At 40.3% G+C, this 18143-nt stretch overlaps 1 protein-coding gene across 9 annotated transcripts in view; it reads left to right on the forward strand.

The window, feature by feature from the left end:
• Positions 1-17499, forward strand: part of PABIR2 (PABIR family member 2) — a 31871-nt gene extending 14372 nt beyond the window's left edge. For 7 of the 9 annotated variants that reach the window (XM_079765019.1, XM_079765022.1, XM_079765020.1 and 4 more), the window contains 2 exons: positions 232-328; positions 15607-17499. In XM_079765019.1, the coding sequence (XP_079621145.1) occupies positions 232-328; positions 15607-15676 (167 nt within the window). In that variant the 3' untranslated portion in view covers positions 15677-17499. Of the gene's footprint in view, positions 1-231; positions 329-455; positions 3996-15606 lie in introns of those variants that run through there. The other 2 variants (XM_079765025.1, XM_079765026.1) reach the window with 2 other exon arrangements.
• The last annotated feature ends 644 nt before the right edge of the window (positions 17500-18143 follow it).

The raw sequence follows: 18143 nt of genomic DNA on the forward strand, positions 1-18143 counted from the left end.
CATGACTATATTAGTAGCATGATACATATAATAAATGAGTTTTCTTTAGGGCTGTTAACTTTTTGGTTGAGGTTATGTGGAAGTATATTTCTTCTAGTTAAACACATGGAAAATATCTTTCAAGTAACAGCTTCAAGAAGTATGCTCAGCTTTGGTTAATCAGAGATCATCCTATTTTAGCACTAGGCCTGTAAAATTGTTTTACAGTACTATTCTCTCTTTTTGTTTTAGGTGAAATGGAGTCCGAAAGCCAGCCTAAGAGGCTCTTCCAAGGCACTACCAATATGCTGCCTCCGGAAAATGCACACTTGTCTGATCTCAGTTCATGGTAAAAAAATGAAATAAAATCAAAAGGATGTTAGGGTATGATCTATTTAAAGAGTCATATCAAAAATATATTGGGATCATTTAAAATATATTCAGCTTTTTAAAAAATATATTTTTATTGATTTTAGAGAAGAAGGGAGAGGGAGAGAGAGATAGAAACATATCAATGATGAGAGGAATCATTGATCAGCTGCCTCCTGCACATCCCCTATCTACCGGAGATCAAGCCTGCAACCCAGGTATATGCCCTTGACTAGAATTGAACTTGGGACCCTTCAGTCCGAAGGCCAACATTCTGTCCACTGAGCCAAACCAACTAGGGCATATATTCAGCTTTTTATCCATGCTCCATAGAGGGGAAATCTCTCAGAGGTGTAGATAATGTGGAAAAGCAGATCATTTGAAAGTCATGAGTACCTTTTTGGAAGTGTGTATCTTTTGGCACCTCCACCTTTATTCCTAGCTCCTGTTAAGTCAGCCTCTCTCAGTAGATGCTAATGGTGTGGTAGTGTCAATAGCTGGATGGTGTGAGAGTTTCTGGATTGCTTGGTAATGGTACACTGATTATAGCTGGTCTGTCTGCATTTTGTATTATATCCTTTTAAAAAATATATCTTTATTGATTTTAGAGAGGAAGAGAGAGAGATAGAAACATCAATGATGAGAGAGAATCATTGATTGGCTGCCTCCTGCATGCCCCCCTCACTGGGGACCAAGCCTGAAACTCCAGGCATTTGCCCTGACCGGGAATGGAACCATGACCTCTTAGTTCATAGGTCAATGCTCAACCACTGAGGAACACCGGCTGGGATAATTTGAAAGTTTTAAGTACATTTGAATCAACTCACTGAACATCCATGTTCTAGACATGATTGTGTACTGCCTTTCAGAACTTTCTCTTTCCTAAGTTTTATGTCTGAGGATCTTATTTTTCCCCTCAGTTTTTTTTTTATTTCAAGAAAAACAATTTTAAATATAATAATGTTACATGCAATAAACCTTAATATTTCAAGAAAAACGATCTTGAGAAACCAAGATGGCGGCATAGGTTAAACACCTAACCTACAGCCTGGCACAACAACTTCAAAAATACAACTAAAAGTCAAAACGGACATCATCGAGAACCACAGGAAAGCTGGCTGACTGAAATGCCCACAACTAGAAGGAAAGAGAAAACCACAAGGAAAATCAGAGGAGCCGTAAAAGCCTGAGGTATGGAGACACAGGCGGAGACACGAGCACGCGCGCGTGCAGGGAGGATGGAGCCGGAGAGGAAGGGGCGGCTGACGGCCTGGCCGGCGTTCTCTAGCAGGAAAGAGATAAAAGCTCCAGATTGTGCTGAACCCCAGTTCCGGGCGAAACCCTGGGAAGCCAGGCTCATGCTGGGGGAATGTGGGCTGTGGGGCGGAAACACAGAGGAGCGGCGAAAGGCAGAGCTCCGGAGGTGCGCACATGAATGTGCGCAGAGGACGGACTGTTGCCTGTGCTGCTGAATTACCCTAGTGGGAAGGAGACAAAAGCTCCGGACCGTGCTGAACCCCAGTTCTGACTGCACTGAACTCCATTTCCGGGCAAGACCCTGGGAAGCCAGGCTTATACTGGGGGAATCTGGGCTGTAAGGCGGAAATGCAGAGAAGCGGCGAAAGGCAGAGCACCGGAGGCGCGCACGGGAATGCTCGCAGAGGATGGTCTGTTGACTGTGCCGCTGAATTGCCCTGGTGGGAAGGAGACAAAGGCACCAGACTGCGCTGAACCCCAGTTCCCACTACACTGAAACCCAGTTCCGGGCGAGAATCTGGGAATCCAGATTCATTGGGGGAGAGACTAGACTGTTTGGCAGCGGGCGAAACTCCAGGGCTCTTTTCTCTCAGAGGTGTTTGCAGGGAGTACAGGGGGACACTGAGACACAGGAACCTCATAGGGCGGGGCTGACGGGAAGCCATGGCTGTAGGCTCCACCCTGAAACTCCGCCCCATCCAAGCTGAGCACAGAGGCTTTTACAATTTTGCAAGTCTAGTTGAATAAGGCTGTCTCCCAGCATAGACACAGCTGATCCTCACAGCCAATTGGACTGGAGGTCAAATCCTCCCAGTGTACCAACAGCAATCAAGGCTTAACAACACCAAGACTTTGCACTCAGCCCACAAAGGCGGGTATCAAGAGCGACCACCTAGGGAGATTGGGGAAGCTGAGGTATAGGGAGGCAGCCAAAAGGTGAAGACACCGAAGCAGGTCACGAATAGAAGGGATGAAGGAAAGTAAACTAATGGATGACACAGTGTTCAGAACCACATATAAGGTTACTTAAGAATCTTCTGGAGGACCAAGATGGCGGCATAGGGCAGATGCCTGATTGTTGCCTACCACAACAATTTTGAAACTACAACTGGAAAACAGAGCAGACACCATCCAGAACAATGGCCGGAGGAATTGCTGAGAAGGAATTGACCGATGGGAGTTGGGATCGGGAAGAGGAGGCCCCACTGGGTCCTGGATCCAGGTGCGCTCGCCCGGCGACTGGTCGCCGCTGCAGACCCGAGTGCCGCCGCAGCGACCTCGGACCAGCCCGCCGCCGCGCACCCGGTGCACCGGAGCTTCGCCGAGCCTGCTGCCCAGCGAGTTCTGCGGCAGGTGCCCCGGAGCTTTGAGAAAATGGCCGAAGGAATTGCTGAGAGGGAATTGACCGACAGGAATTGGGATCAAGAAGACGAAGCCCCACTGGGTCCTGGGTCCGGGTGAGGCCGCGCCCCTGAGTCTGGGCGAGGCCATGCGCCCCTGGGTCCGGGTGAGGCCATGCGTCCCTGGGTCCTGGTGTAACTGGATCCCGGGTCCGGGTGAGGCCGTGCGCCCCTGGATCCGGGTGAGGCTGGGTCCCGGATCCGGGTGAGGCCGTGCGCCCCTGGGTCCAGGAGAGGCCACGCGCCCTGGGGTCTGGGTGAGGCCACACACCCCTGGGTCTGGATGAGGCTGGATCCCGGGTCCGGGTGAGGCCGTGCGCCCCGGGATCTGGGTGAGGCTGGATCCCGGGTCTGGGTGAGGCCACGCCCCTGGGTCCGGGAGAGGCACGCGCCCCTGGGTCCGGGTGAAGCTGGATCCCATGTCCGGGTGAGGCCGTGTGCCCCTGGGTCCGGGCGAGGCCGTGCGCCCCTGGGTCCGGGTGAAGCTGGGTCCCAGGTCCGGGTGAGGCCGTGCGCCCCGGGGTCCGGGTGAGGCCATGCTCCCCTGGGTCCGGGTGAAGCTGGATCCCGGGTCCGGGTGAGGCCATGTGCCCCTGGATCCCGGTGAGCCTGGGTCCCGGGTCCGGGTGAGGCCGCGCCCCTGGGTCCGGGTGAGGCCGCGCGCCCCTGGGTCCGGGAGAGGCCACGCTCCCCGGGGTCCGGGTGAGGCTGGATCCCGGGACCGGGTGAGGCTGCGCACACCTTTGTCCGGGTGAAGCCGTATCCCTGCATCCGGGCGAGACCAAACCAGAGGGAGTCCGACCTGCATTACCACCATTTATCCACCATCCAGAGCTGAAAAGTCAGTGCCGACATGTACACATAAGGAACTGGTGGACATTCAAATTGGGTCTCAAAAGAACTATTGGTCCAGAAAGAAACTTACTACAGACTGATTCATTTGCCTGTCAGCATAACTATTATTGCTCGTCTCACATTCGGTTCTTATAAGTATATTTCTAGTAACACATAATCTCACTCATCTAGGGGAAATGATGAACAACATAGACTGATGAACAAGAACAGACCCAGAAACAAGGAGACATCGTTCGGACTGTCGGGCCTCAGTGGGAGGGTAGGGGAGGGTGGGGGGAGGGGGGAGAGATCAACCAAAGGACTTGTGTGCATGCATACGAGCCTAACCAATGGTTAAGGACAACAGGGGGGTGGGGGCATCTGTGGGGAGGGGTGGGGGATGGGAATGGGGGGATGAGGACAAATATGTGACACCTTAATAAAGAAATTAAAAAAATAAATGAATAAATAAAAAGAAAAAAAAAGAAAAACGATCTTAAATATAATAATGTTACATGCAATAAATATCAATTATTTAAGAAAAATGATCTTACATATAATATTACATGCAATAAACATTAATATTTCAAGAATAAAAGGATTTTAAGTATAATAATGTTACTGAAACTATACTAACCTAGTATGCTATCACAACAGTTGTAGGAAATATTAAAAATCTGCAAATAACAGGATTCTATTATATTCTAGTATATTTTTCCCCCTCTGGCTCTATTTTTATTCATCAGTTTATGTTGTTAATTATATTCCATAAATGAGTGAGATCATATGATATTTATCTTTCTCCGACTGCGTTATTTCGCTTAGCATGATGTTTTTAAAGTCTATTTTATCGATGTGAGTATTGCTACTCCAGCTTTTTTTTCTTTTCCATTTGCATGGAAAATTTTTTTTCCACCCATCACTTTCATCCTGTGTGTGTCTTTTGTTTTGAGGTGGGTCTCTTGTAGAAAGCATATAGTTGGGTCATTTTTTTTGTATCCATTCAGCTACCCTACACCTTTTGATTGGAGCATTTAATCCATTTACATTTAGGATTATTATTGAGAGGTACTTATTTATAGCCATTTTAATTCTGTATGGCTAGGTTTCTCTCTCTGTTTCTTCTTCTCAGCAATCCCTTACAGCAATCTCTTTAGCATTTCTTGTAATGCTGGCTTGGTGGTGATGAACTCCTTTAGCCTTTTTTTGTCTGGGAAGCTCTTTATTTGACCATCTATTTTGAATGATAGCCTTGCTGGATATAGTAATCTTGGTCTCAGATCCTTGCTTTCTATTACCTTAAGTACTTCATGCCATTCCCTTCTGGTCTGTAGAGTTTCTGATGAGAAATCAGGTGTCAGCCTTATGGGAACTCCTTTGTAGGTAACAGTTTTCTTTTCTCTTGCTGCCTTTAAGATTCTCTCTTTGTCTTTAATTTTTGGCATTTTACTTATGATGTGTCTGGGCATGAGTCTGTTTGGGTTCCTCTTGTTTAGGGTTCTCTGTGTCTCCTGAACTTGTGTGACTTTTTCCTTTACTAATTTAGGGAATTTTTCTACCATTATTTCTTCAAACACCTTCTCTATTCCTTTCTCCCTTTCTGCCTCTTCAGGCACACCTACTATTCTAATATTGTTATGTTTCACATTGTCCCACAGCTCCCTTAAGCTGTCCTGTTTTTTTCTTTTTGGTTCTCTAATTGAGTGATATTTTCCACTGTCTTCTAAATCACTGATTTGATCCTCAGCTTCCCCTAATCTGCCGTGTATTCCTTTCAATGTGTTCTTTATTTGTGTTATGTCATTCTTTACCTCAGACTGTTCTTTTTTCATAGTTACTATATCTTTTTTCATACTGTTGAGCATTTTTAACACCATTACTCTGAACTCTGTTTCAGATAAATTTCTTATCTGATTGGATCAGGCTAGGACTCAAAGCCTCCAGAGACCACCTCTGTCTACAGACTAATAGGATTCTGACTTGAATTTCCCCCAGGCAATCGTCCTCAGGTGTGGCGAGAGTTTTTTCAGCAGTGTGTGGTAGTTGCTTCTGCCTTGAGGCTAATTGTTACTTTTAATCTCTTAAGTGTCCTCAGGGCTAGGTGTTTTCCAATAGGGTGTGTTGACCGCCTTCTCCCCAGGCAAGGCAGATATCTATGTGGGAAAGATGTCCTGTGCTGTGTGAGGGAATGACTCAGCCCAAGAAACTTAGGGTGTCTGCCTTCTGAGCTCTATCCCCCCCCATTCCCCAGTCCTGAGTTCTGCTCTCACAGCTCCAGTCCACTTCACCCTCCCTCTGCCAGAGCATAAGGGGGGTGGCTCCACAGGGAATTTTTGTGCATTGGCCCTTTAAGAGGGTGCCTGAACTTTCAGCTGCCACTCCCTGGCAGACAGCACCCTACTGCTTTTCACAGCTAGATGTTATGTGGGGACCCTCCTCAGTTTGGTGCTCTCTGCTGGGGAGCTAGCTTTGGGATTAGATCCCAGAGTTCTCAGTGGCATCCCTCCCTACCCCCCCCCCCCACAACACACACACAGCTGAGATATCTCTACGGGACTTCAGTTGCCATTTGTGGGTGCCTGGGCAACCCTTTTGTGCCTCTGCCCCTCCTACCAATCTCTATGTGGTTTCCACCTTCAGTCCTTGGGTATCAGAGTTCTCTCTTTTGAGTTTTCTATTGATTATTCAGGAAGCCTTTCCATATTTCAGTTGTAATTCCAGCTTGTTCCTGGGAGCATCCTCCTACTCTGCTGCCATTTTTAATCTTAGGAATAATTTGAATTCAATTTATGTTAGTCTATTTGGGCTGCTGTTAAAAAAAATCCGTTTAACAGCAAACTGCCTTAAACGATAAACATTTATTTCTGATAGTTTTGGAGGCTGGGAAGTCTAACATCTAGATAACGGTGGATTTAGTGTCTGGTGAGAGCCCAGTTCCTGGTGTATGGACAACCATCCTCTGTGTTGTCACATGGTAGAAAGTGAGGATCTTTTTTTGAGTCCACAAGGGCATTCACTTTAAAAGGTTTGTATCCTTTAAATGGAAAAATTGTGTAAGCCACTTATAAGGTATAAGTGTTAACGATTCCTTCTTTCCAGATCACTTATTCCACGTTTTGTGGAAGATAACTTGTACTTCTAGTTGACCAGGAAGTTAGATTTTTTTAGTTTATTAGACTTGTTGATAAGCACTGTTCTAACCTTGGAACAGATGCCTTTTATTTTTTTTATTTTTTTGAGGTGTTTACTATTATTATTTTTTAAAATTTCTTTATTGATTAAGGTATCACATATTTGTCCTCGTCCCCCCATTCCCATCCCACACCCCTCCCCACACATGCCCCCACCCCCCTGTTGTCCTTAACCGCTGGTTAGGCTCATATGCCTGCACACAAGTCCTTTGGTTGATCTCCCTTTTTACCCCCACCCTTCCCTACCCTCCCCCCGAGGCCCAACAGTCTGATCCATGCCTCCTTGTTTCTGGGTCTGTTCTTGTTCATCAGTCTATGTTGTTCATTATTTCCCCTAGATGAGTGAGATCATGTGCTATTAGAAATACACTTATAAGAACCGAAAATGAGACAAGCAATAATGGTTATGGTGACAGGCAAATGAATCAGTGTGTAGTGAGTTTCTTTCTGGGCCAACAGTTCTTTAGATTGTTCCAGCTATTTTCAGCCCCACAGTTTTTCTTCTCTCTCATCTCTGTCTGTCCTTGGTAGTTCAGTGTGCTAATTTTGGTACAGAGTGCCTTTCCAGGTATGTAGATGATCAAAAAGAGAAAACCTCTAAAGCTTGTCAAGATAACTAGTAGATGAAACTCTATACTTAGTAGAAACTACATATCACTTTTATGGTAAAGTATGTTTTAATATAGGCACATGGCATTATAAATAGATTTGCTTACCCAGTTACTAACCAAGTAACCAAGTTAGGTAAAAGATATAAAAGGTTTTTGCCAAGCTAAAAACATACAGACAGGGTGAGGTAATTTATAAAAAATATTGTCATAGACTGATTGTGCAAGTTGCCATAAAACAGGTTCATGTAAATAAATAAGAAAGGAAAGAGAAGGCATGGTATTTACCAAAAGTTCTCTTCTCTTGTCTAGTCGTTTATTCCTCTAAGCAGCAACCTAAGCTTTAGACGATGGTGGCTGTTGTGAGGTTTCTATTTCTGTTGCCCCTACTTCCATTCTCTGAGGACCTGTGACTGGCAATGAGAGTCCTGGGAACATTGATGATAAAGGGCACTTTTGATCCATAAACACAAAAAGTGTTCCCTCACACTGGAGAGATTTGCTTTATTCACGGCCACTCATAGAATGCTAAGAAGCCAATATATGGCTCAAATGATATGTTAAAAAGAAACTTATTACTCAAAATTCACAAAACTAAGTTTCATATATATATTTAAGCAATTAAAAATTTAAATGACATTTTTAGTAAGTTTGTAGCATCTGGACTTCCAAGGATATTAAAACTTAAGATTTCACTAAGTTTTTTGGGACACCTTGTATAATAATATTGTTGACATTTATGTCTATAGCTAAGAGATTTTAAATATGAGTTATTCCTGATATGTAAAAATTGGATCCTGCCTTTGCAGAAACTTTTTTCTCTCTCTTTAATGTATTTTCATTGATCAGATATACATATTTCTAGAAATGGGGAGAAAAAGGGGAAGTAGCTGTGTTCTGTTTTTTATTGCCATAGATAGCAATCTACTTGATAATGAAACCAATGAGACAATTTTTATACCATTTAGGGAATAGAAAAATTATCAGATCATTAGTAAATGATCATTTAAATTGTTATAGTTGATTCCTTGACCTACCCTGCAAATAAAAGATAGGCTTTAACACTTTAAAGTTTATATACTAGATCAGTGGTTGGCAAACCGCGGCTTGCGAGCCACATGCGGCTCTTTGGCCCCTTGAGTGTGGCTCTTCCACAAAATACCACGTGCGGGCACGCACGTACAGTGCGATTGAAACTTCGTGGCCCATGCGCAGAAGTTGGTTTTCGGCCTGGGCGAGTCTATTTTGAAGAAGTGGCGTTAGAACCCTCAAGGGGCCAAAGAGCCACATGTAGCTCGAGAGCCGCGGTTTGCCGACCACTGTACTAGATAATAACCTTTAAAATCTGACATCTTTGAAATAGAAATTAAATGTGAAGTTTGAGTATGGACCCATCTGGAATTAGTGTCCAGTGTGCCAACTGCCACCAAAGAAATACTAAGCCTATTCTTTATATCATATTTTTTACTAAAAGAAAATTCTGAAATCTCTGATAAAATCTGGGGAACATTGTCACCACAAGGCAGGAATTATGCCATTTTGCATTTAGTCTTCATGAACATTAAGAGTTTTAAGTACACATTTCTTTGCATGGTGCTTTGATTTTTTTTTTTTTTGCATGTTTGGAACTCATGTTCTGCTCCTCATTTTGGGGGAATAAGTCCGTGGCATGAAAATTAAGGAATTTGCCTGGCTGGCATGGTTCAGTGGTTGAGTGTCAACCAATGAACCAGGAGGTCACGGTTTGATTCCAGGTCAGGGCACAAGCCCAGGTTGCAGGCTCAATTCACCAGTGTGGGGCATGCAGGAGGCAGCTGATCAATGATTCTCTCTCATCATTGATGTTTCTATCTCTCTCTCCCTTCCTCTCTGAAATCAATGAAAATATATATTAAAAAAAGAAAATAAAGGAAATTTCAGGGCTGCTAGTCAAGATTAAGTGGTAGTCTATTTCTCCTACAGAAAAGGAAAAAGTCTTCAATGAAGTTTCAGTTTTAATGTGACTGCTAATTTGACCTTTATGATTTTAACATTTTTATTAGATTAATCTTAATGATTTTAGCATTATTTTTAATGTTATATGTGTCATGACAAGACAATTTTATAGTGAATGTGTGACATACCAAGAGTAAGGTTTATTTATTTATTTTATATATTTTATTTTTATTTTTTGTTAATCCTCACCTGAGGGTATTTTTCCATTGATTTTTGTAAAATATATTTTTATTGATTTCAGAGGAATGGAGAGGAAGAGAGAGATAGATACATCAATGATGAGAGAGAATCATTGGTTGGCCACTTCTTGCATGCCCCCTACTGGGGATCGAGCCCAAAATCTGAGCATGTGCCCTTGACCGGATTCAAACCTGAAACCATTCAGTCCACAGACAGATGCTCTATCCACTGAGCCAAACCAGCTAGGGCTCCATTGATTTTTTAAAGGTAGGGGGAGAGACAGAGAAACATCGATGTGAGAGAGGCATTGATTGGTTGCCTGCTGCATGTGCCCTGACAAGGGTCACGATGGAGCCTGCAACCAAGATACATGCCCTTGACTGGAATCAAACCCAGGACCCTTCAACCCATGGGCTAATGCTTTATCCACTGAGCCAAATCAGCTAGGGCCCAAGAATAAAGTTTAATAATGATTTATTTATTTTAAAAATATATATATATTACTGGTTTTTTACAGAGAGGAAGGGAGAGGGATAGTTAGAAACATTGATGAGAGGGAAACATTGATGAGAGGGAAACATCAATCAGCTGCCTCCTGCAACACCCCCCACTGGGGATGTGCCCACAACCAAGGTACATGCCCTTGACCAGAATCGAGCCTGGGACCCTTCAGTCCGAAGGCCTACTATGCTCTATCCACTGAGCCAAACCGGTTAGGGCTATGATTTATTTATTAATAGAAATGTATACATATACTTTGAACATGTTTATGTGAGCAACTTAGACATCTGTGCAGATACTTTTAAATTCTTGTTCCCAAGGTGACTGAAAATTATCATATTTAAATGTATGATCTTAAGAATTTAGAGGTTATATGGGAAGATAATCTTGGGCCTTACTAAGGTAAAATAGTAGAGACTAGAGAAAATGCCCTATGGGCCAGTTTAACTCACATCAAGGGGTAAGGATACCCTGTTATCTTACCTTATTTCAATATCTGCTGAACTTGATAAGGCTGTGGCTAATTTTTAGTGCACTTACCTGTCTGTTCATCAATCTGATTGAACCCAATTTATTGATTGGATAAGGCAAAGTAGCTCAACCAGATGGGGTGAGAGTATGTGTCACAACAGACATCCTAGTTTTGTTGTTTGAATGTTTTAATGATTCTCTTACAATTTCACCCTTAGTTTTTTTAGACAGAGGGAGTTACTTTAACAGTCATAAGTATTTTTGGTTGTGTGGTTCAGATACATATTGCCTCAACATTATGTTCAGTGGTTGGAATTAATTAGTTCTCTCTCTCTCTCTCTCTCTCTCTCTAATCTCATTCAAGGATATTTTTCCATTGATTTTTAGAGAGAGGGAAAGACAGAGAGAAATACCGATATGAGAGAAACACATCAATTGGTTGCCTCCTTGCACGAGCACCGACCAGGGCCCAGGCTGGGGGCGAGCCTGCAACCGAGGTGCATGCCCTTGACTGGAATTGAACTCAGGACTTTTCAGTCTGCAGGCCCACGCTCTGTCCACTGAGCCAAACTGGCTAGGACTGAATTAGTTCTCTTTTGATTCATGTACTCCTATGTTCAGTTTCAATTATGTAGATCCTTTGCTTTCCTGACATTGTCTGGCTCCATCAGACTTTAAGCTAGGAAAGAAAGAAGATAAAAACTCAAATTGGACCATACTTTGTTGCTTTTAGAAGCCCTGGTAGAAGTTTAATAGCAGATACTGTGAAAATCACTTTTATTTACTAATCTATGGATTAAAATATATCATAAATCTTGCTTTATGCAGATATACTGACAATGAGTAATTTGTGACTTGTAGTCTTTGCTTCCTGACCATGTGTAGTAGTGCCGGATTAATTAAAACAGAAAGTAGATTTTTAGCTTGGTGAAAATACATGGTTAATGGTTTATTAAATTCTGAATCTGAATTGCTTTGGTGACTAAATATAAGTATGCTGATTTTCTGTTAATAATAAAAATTTTACATATGTTTATATTTAATAATAGAGAAAAAATTCTTGAAAAGATATGACATGTTCAGATTTCTTTTTTTCTTGGTAAATTTCCCATTAGCTTATTTCTTTTAAGGTAATCAATAGTGTTAGATGACAGATTTCTCTGCATGTTCTGTGGTTTTTAAATTAAATTTATTGGAGTGACATTAGTTAATATAATTTTATAGGTTTCAAGTGTACAATTCTATAACTCATCATCTGTATATTGCACTGTGTGTTCATTACCCACATCTTCTGTGTTTTTGAATGAATACAAGATTCACCTAAGCAGCAGGTCTTGTTACAAATGGAATCTTTTAACCCAGGGCTCACCATAAGTCTGGTGGTTGGAATAAGAAAGTCTTTATTTATATTCAGATTATCTGCTTGGTGGCCAAATTTTAATCCAAGCCTGTTTATTCCTTCCAACTACCACAGAGCATGTTCTTCAGCTGCCCAGCCAATATGTGCTTTAGGAAAATAAATTTATTTTAATATTAGTCTAGGCCAAATCCTGCAAGAGGAAAATATCACATATATTCCAAAGCAAATATAAAGGTGTTTTGATTTCCCAATGTTTTAGATTATCTGTGCAACTTTCTTTCAGTAGTTTGAATAATTCATATTTTAGATCTGTTTTGCCTTTTGGTTGAAAAAATATCTGAGCCAGCTAAATTATCCAAACTTCTTTCTTAAAAGTGGTATTATTAATGATGCATTTGACAGCAGTGAGCATAGAGTAGGAGTACTGTGGAATATACCATTTCCATTTTAATTTTTACTATTCTGAAGCCTGTTTATATTCTGTCTCCACCTAAAAAAATCCAGTGGCAATAGAAAGAAATGACATTTTGAAGAAAAAATAGAAGAGTAGAGAAGCATGGCGGGTGGGAAGTTATATTTCATTGAGGGTGGTATAGGGCCCAGAAACTTCCAAATGTACCACAGGTTACTTAATACTGGAAATATATTAACTTAGAAATGCATAAAAATGATAATATTAAAGGCTCATAATATTTAGCCTTAGAACACATTAGATCAGGATGGGCTTTTTCAAAGGAGCTAGTGACTAGATTTTAAATTAGAACCCATATTTTCTGATTCATAATTCCTTCTCCAATTCTATGCTTTGTTTCTTTTTCAAAAATAAAAAATATTTCCGTATAAATCCTAAAACTGCCTGACTACCTCTCCAGCTTTGTTTCTCGTGTTCTTCTTACTGTCTATACTATAGCCACACTAGCCTGCTTTTGGCTTCTAGAACGATCCTTGCTTCCTCCCAAACCTTACCTCATTCATGCCTACTCATCTTTCAGATGATAGCTCAAATATCACTTTTAGGGAGCCTTGTTCCTCCCTGTTCCTTCAAATTAGATCAGGTTTCCCATGTTATATACTCTCAGAGCCCCTTGTATATTTCCTTTATTGCTTTGATCACAGATTATAATTATATGTTTATTAGCATAATTATTTCAGTGTCTGTATTCTGCACTGTTCTGTAAATTTGATGAGGGCAGGAACCATGTTTGTCTTATACACCATTGTTTTCTAATATCTAGCATAATTCCTGCACTTGGCAGGAACTCAGTAATATTAGAATAAATGAATTAGTGAATTTGGGGAAAATATAGAGCATAGAGCTTATATTTTGGATTGATGGGAATCAAAGCTGGAAAGGCAGCCTGATGGCAAATGGTGAAAGCTCTTAATTGTGAATGCTGAAATATGAAGGCAGATTTATGAGGAAGGCCAGACTGATTGTTGGGAGCCATGAGGGTTTGGGCTGGATGGATAAGGTATCCCTGTGCTGGGCTGTAGAGGCTCTTGATGCCCCAGATCAGGAGTTTTAGTGGAAGGGTAGGAGCAGAAGCCAGTTGTCAGGATTAAAGAGGCAAATGGACTGTGAGGGTATTGGGTCTGTGAATATAGAGCATTCCTTTCATTTAAAAAATATATATTTTATTGATCTCAGAGAGGAAGGGAGAGGGAGAGAGAGAGAGAGAAACATCAATAATGAGAGAGAATCTTTGATTGGCTTTCTCGTGCACGCCCCACACTGGGGATCGAGCCCACAACTGGGGTATATGCCCCATACGCTGGCTGGAATTCAACCGTGACCTCCTGGTTCAAAGGTCTGCTCAATCACTGAGCCATGCCAGCTGGGCTATAGAGAGCATTCCTTTTAGAAGCTTAACTGGATAGTAATAGAAGGGATCAAAGAAAGGAGTATTTTAGAGGTGGTAGGGAGACTTTTGGGTTTTGAAAGCAAGAAGAGAGGAAACAGTGTAGGAAATTCATAAAATGAGAAGAATATGAAAGGCAAATAATGGAGGAAATTAGAAAAAATGTGTTTGAATCAAAGTCCTTTTGGGAGTGGGGAAGTGGTAAAATGTAGTTCAGTTGAAAGACTTGGTTCTGGAGTAGAAGGACCATGAAGCACTGTTTGATAGAATACTTCACACAGCTCAGGGTAGGTACTTCAATGAGTAACCATTTCCTTCTACTGTGAGACTGATGGGAAGGTAAGAAGATAAATATAAGGTAGAAATCTCTAGCTGAAGGTAAGGGAACAACCTCACTAAAACTGTGACTTGTCAAGAGGAAGGCTTATTGACTTTCTGGTGCCTCCTGGAGAGCACTAAAATGATAGGGAACCTCGAGTGTCTTACTTTCACAGGTATCTGAATATAGCACATGATGTAGTTCATTGCTATTGCTTTTTTTGCTTTTTATTATTTACAAATGCTGTACTGATTCGTGAGTTCTTGAAACTATGTTTTTGCATGTTATATTTACTTTTACCCTGATAGATACATCTGCTTATAATTCTTTTTGCTTTGTCTTTAGTTCAGATATTTTAGATGGCAGTAGTAGGAGCAGTAGCAGCAGTGGCTTATCCTCAGATTCACTGGCTAAAGGCAGCATGACGCAGAGTCTCCAGTAGCATATTCCAATTCATACCCTCCATTCATCTTGATGGATGATCTCTCACCCAAGTGATTTACCCATTTCTGATTCAATGTTTTAGCTGCTGTTTCCTACATAAATCATTCAGTGAGAGGAACGCAGAGAACTTTGATCCATAATGAGGATTAAAGTATTACATATTTAAACCATTTTGACACCATTCTTTTTTTGGCATCTCTCTAAAGTTCAATTTTACGAGGATAGTGACCTTCTGACCTTCTCTCTCTCTCTCTCTCTCTCTCTCTCTCTCTCTCTCTCTCTCTCTTTCTCTCTCTCTCTGCTGATCACATTTTGGATCTAGGGACTAAATCTCAAATACGTTTAAGGAAAGCACTGATATGTATTTTTTTTTTACTGATATGTATTTTTATAATGGTTCATTTTCCCAGCAGTTATATGACACCTAGAGTAGATCAGAAATTCTCTTGCTTGACAAATTTTTTGTCCTCTGTTGGCTACATAGTTTCAAATATATTTCACAATAGATGAGTTGCTTTTCATTATATTAATTTTTTTTTATTTTTCTGCATCAGTTTAAAGCACATTGTTTTGTTTCCTTTTCCTGTTTGAGCTGCTTACTTGTCATTTCTCACAGAGCAGAAAAAACACATAGTTGCTTTCATTACTACCCATATCGGTTCTTTGTTGTTGGAGTGTATGACGTGCGGATTGATTTTAGTGCTGAGAGTGTAAATGAACTTATATGATGCCTGGAGTAGTCACCACACAAGTTCCTATGACTTAGCTACCACAGTTGATATTTTTCTCCCCAAATCTGTTGCCCTAAGGAATATATAAAATATTATTAATATTTCTAGGTGGTGTTATCAAGGAGAAGAAATTCCTGCCTTGACCAGATGTGTGGAGCACCTACAAATGAATGAATAATGTTATTTACCCACAAACTACTGTCTAGAAAGCATACCTGAAGCTTGACAGCTTGCCTTGGGTGGTATTATGAGGCCTGAGATGCCTTGGGGTACAGTGCTGTGCTGTAAAGATGTATATCATAAGGTACGTAGAAAAGGGGGCTTTATGTGACTGCCACATACTGTTTTGATTGCTGCTTTTTTTCTGATTACTTTTGTGACATTGGATTCTTTTGTTTTGTCATGTGATGAGTGGTGCTGCCGACTGTGTTTTGGTCATTGTGTTGCCACCAGAATCAGAATCCAGTTCTTGTTCATGCTGCCTTATAGCAAGGCAATTTATTATCTATGAGGAATAGGGGCTGAAAAAATCAATGTTATTGTGAATTCTGCTTTTAAGAAGCTGTTTGAGCTGTGAACATTGTACATGATAGTCTGTGATACCAGAAGTTAACTTTTAAAAGGTAAATCCTGAATGGAGCTATTTTAAAAACTTGAGTGTAGTCTATTGTTGTGTTATTTATTATTTAAAATTGTGTAAAAATGTATGTCATGATAGATTTCTTTTAATGTTCATATTTCGTGGGTGGATAGTCTGTATTTAATATGCAAATTTGCCTGCTAGGATCATAGTATTCCATTTTTGAATGTATGTAAGAAACGAAAACTACTGCACTTGTGTGTTTTGAAGGCAAAGATCCTTGAATCTTGAAGGAAGATGTTGCACTTTGCAGGTACTCACAGGCTAGTAATACTGTATGGCTTGAAGGGAAACATATTCTCTTTGAATTGTAAGAGAGCATCACTTAGCTATCAATAAGTAGTTCTGTTACAGCATCAGATGCGTTGTTTATTTTAAATAGTAATAACCACCATTAATGGCTTTATTTCTCTTATTGCTTTCACCTGTGCAAAGCCCATAATCCTTCAAACCTAACATAAATGTGTATATTATGAAGATTTTTCTCTAGTATGCCATTTTAAAGAAACATTATTTCTATGGCATTCAGTGTATTTATTCTGTTTGTGAAAAAACCATGTTAAGATGTTTCTGCCTATATCATATTGAGCAATGGTTTATCTTACAGGATACTTATCCACATTCACTCTACTGTGTTTTTGCCTTAAAGGGACACTTTTGGCCATTTTTTGGCTCTAATTTAGAACTCTTAAGAAATAACCTTTGGAATGTGATGATATTTATTTTTCAAATTCAGTGGTGGGGTAGAATTAGGGCAAGAAAACGAAATTGTTCCAATCGTATGAGAACTAGGAAGCAAGATGGTTAACTTTATTGTTTAAATGGACTAGAAAGTTAAGTTTCTGCTGGGATTGTTTTGAGATAAATAAAAGATAGACATGCTAATCTTCAGATTAGCTTGGTTAAGAGTACCCCTTTATTTTTATATAAAATTTAATATTTGAAAAGTGATCATTGTTATAAATTAAAATGATCTCTTCCTATTCTATATTATATCATATTTCAAGCTTCTATTTGAAAATAAGTACAAGAGATGATATGGTAAGAAAATCCTATAGGTGATGCTCTTTTTGCTTGACTGACTTATGTAATCATTGTATTTCATGATAACTGCTTTTGGAATAATGGGAAATTTTGTGAAATGATGACCTTGTGTATATCTTAAAATGCAAATTTAATAAAGTGTGTACACATGCATAAAATTCTGTAAAATTTTTAAAGTGTATTTATTTTATTCTTATTAATAATGATTTTCTGCCTCCATAGTCCAGTATTATATTCTCTGTGGCTAATTGTAATCAAGTTTTGAATAAAAGGGTATCAGGAACACAAAGGAACTAATGACTATATTGAAGTTTGGATTGTTTCCCCCCCCCCCCCAAAAAAAAAGAAATCTCTCCTCATAATCTGTCAAATTTTCAAGAACATTTTATAGAATTTGACAATTTAGAAGGTTCTTGCCAAGACCATATGGATTTCATACTTGTTTTCAATTATTTTATCTTGTTTATTTTTTACATATTCATAAGTTTAAATTGTTTTTAGAACTAGATGGAGGAGTAGACAGGTAAAAAATAAAAGCCTTTTTGTATGACTCAGGTTACAAGCACTCAGTTTTCTTTTCAGTATTTTAAAAATATATTAACTGTTTTATTTCACACTTACAGAAAAGTTGTATAAATAGCCCAAAGAACTCCAGTATATCCTTAAGACCCCTTTCAAATTTTTCCTATGGTCTCAATAATGTTCTTTAAGTTAAAGGAAAAGAAATCTTTTATCTGACCCAGGATTCAAGCCAGTATTATATGTTACATTTAATCATTATGTATGTGGTTTCCCTCAATCTGGAAGTTCCCCGATCTTTCCTTATCTTTGGTAACCTTCATATTTCTGAAAAGTGCTGGTCAGATATTGTGAGAAATGTCCCTTAATTTAGGTTTGACTGATGTTTCCTAGTTATTAAATTCAGGTTTTTTATTTTGGGCAGGAATGCCACATAAGCGAT

This window comes from Cnephaeus nilssonii (assembly GCF_951640355.1).
Source record: "Cnephaeus nilssonii genome assembly, chromosome: X".
Classification (NCBI taxonomy): Eukaryota; Metazoa; Chordata; class Mammalia; order Chiroptera; family Vespertilionidae; genus Cnephaeus; species Cnephaeus nilssonii.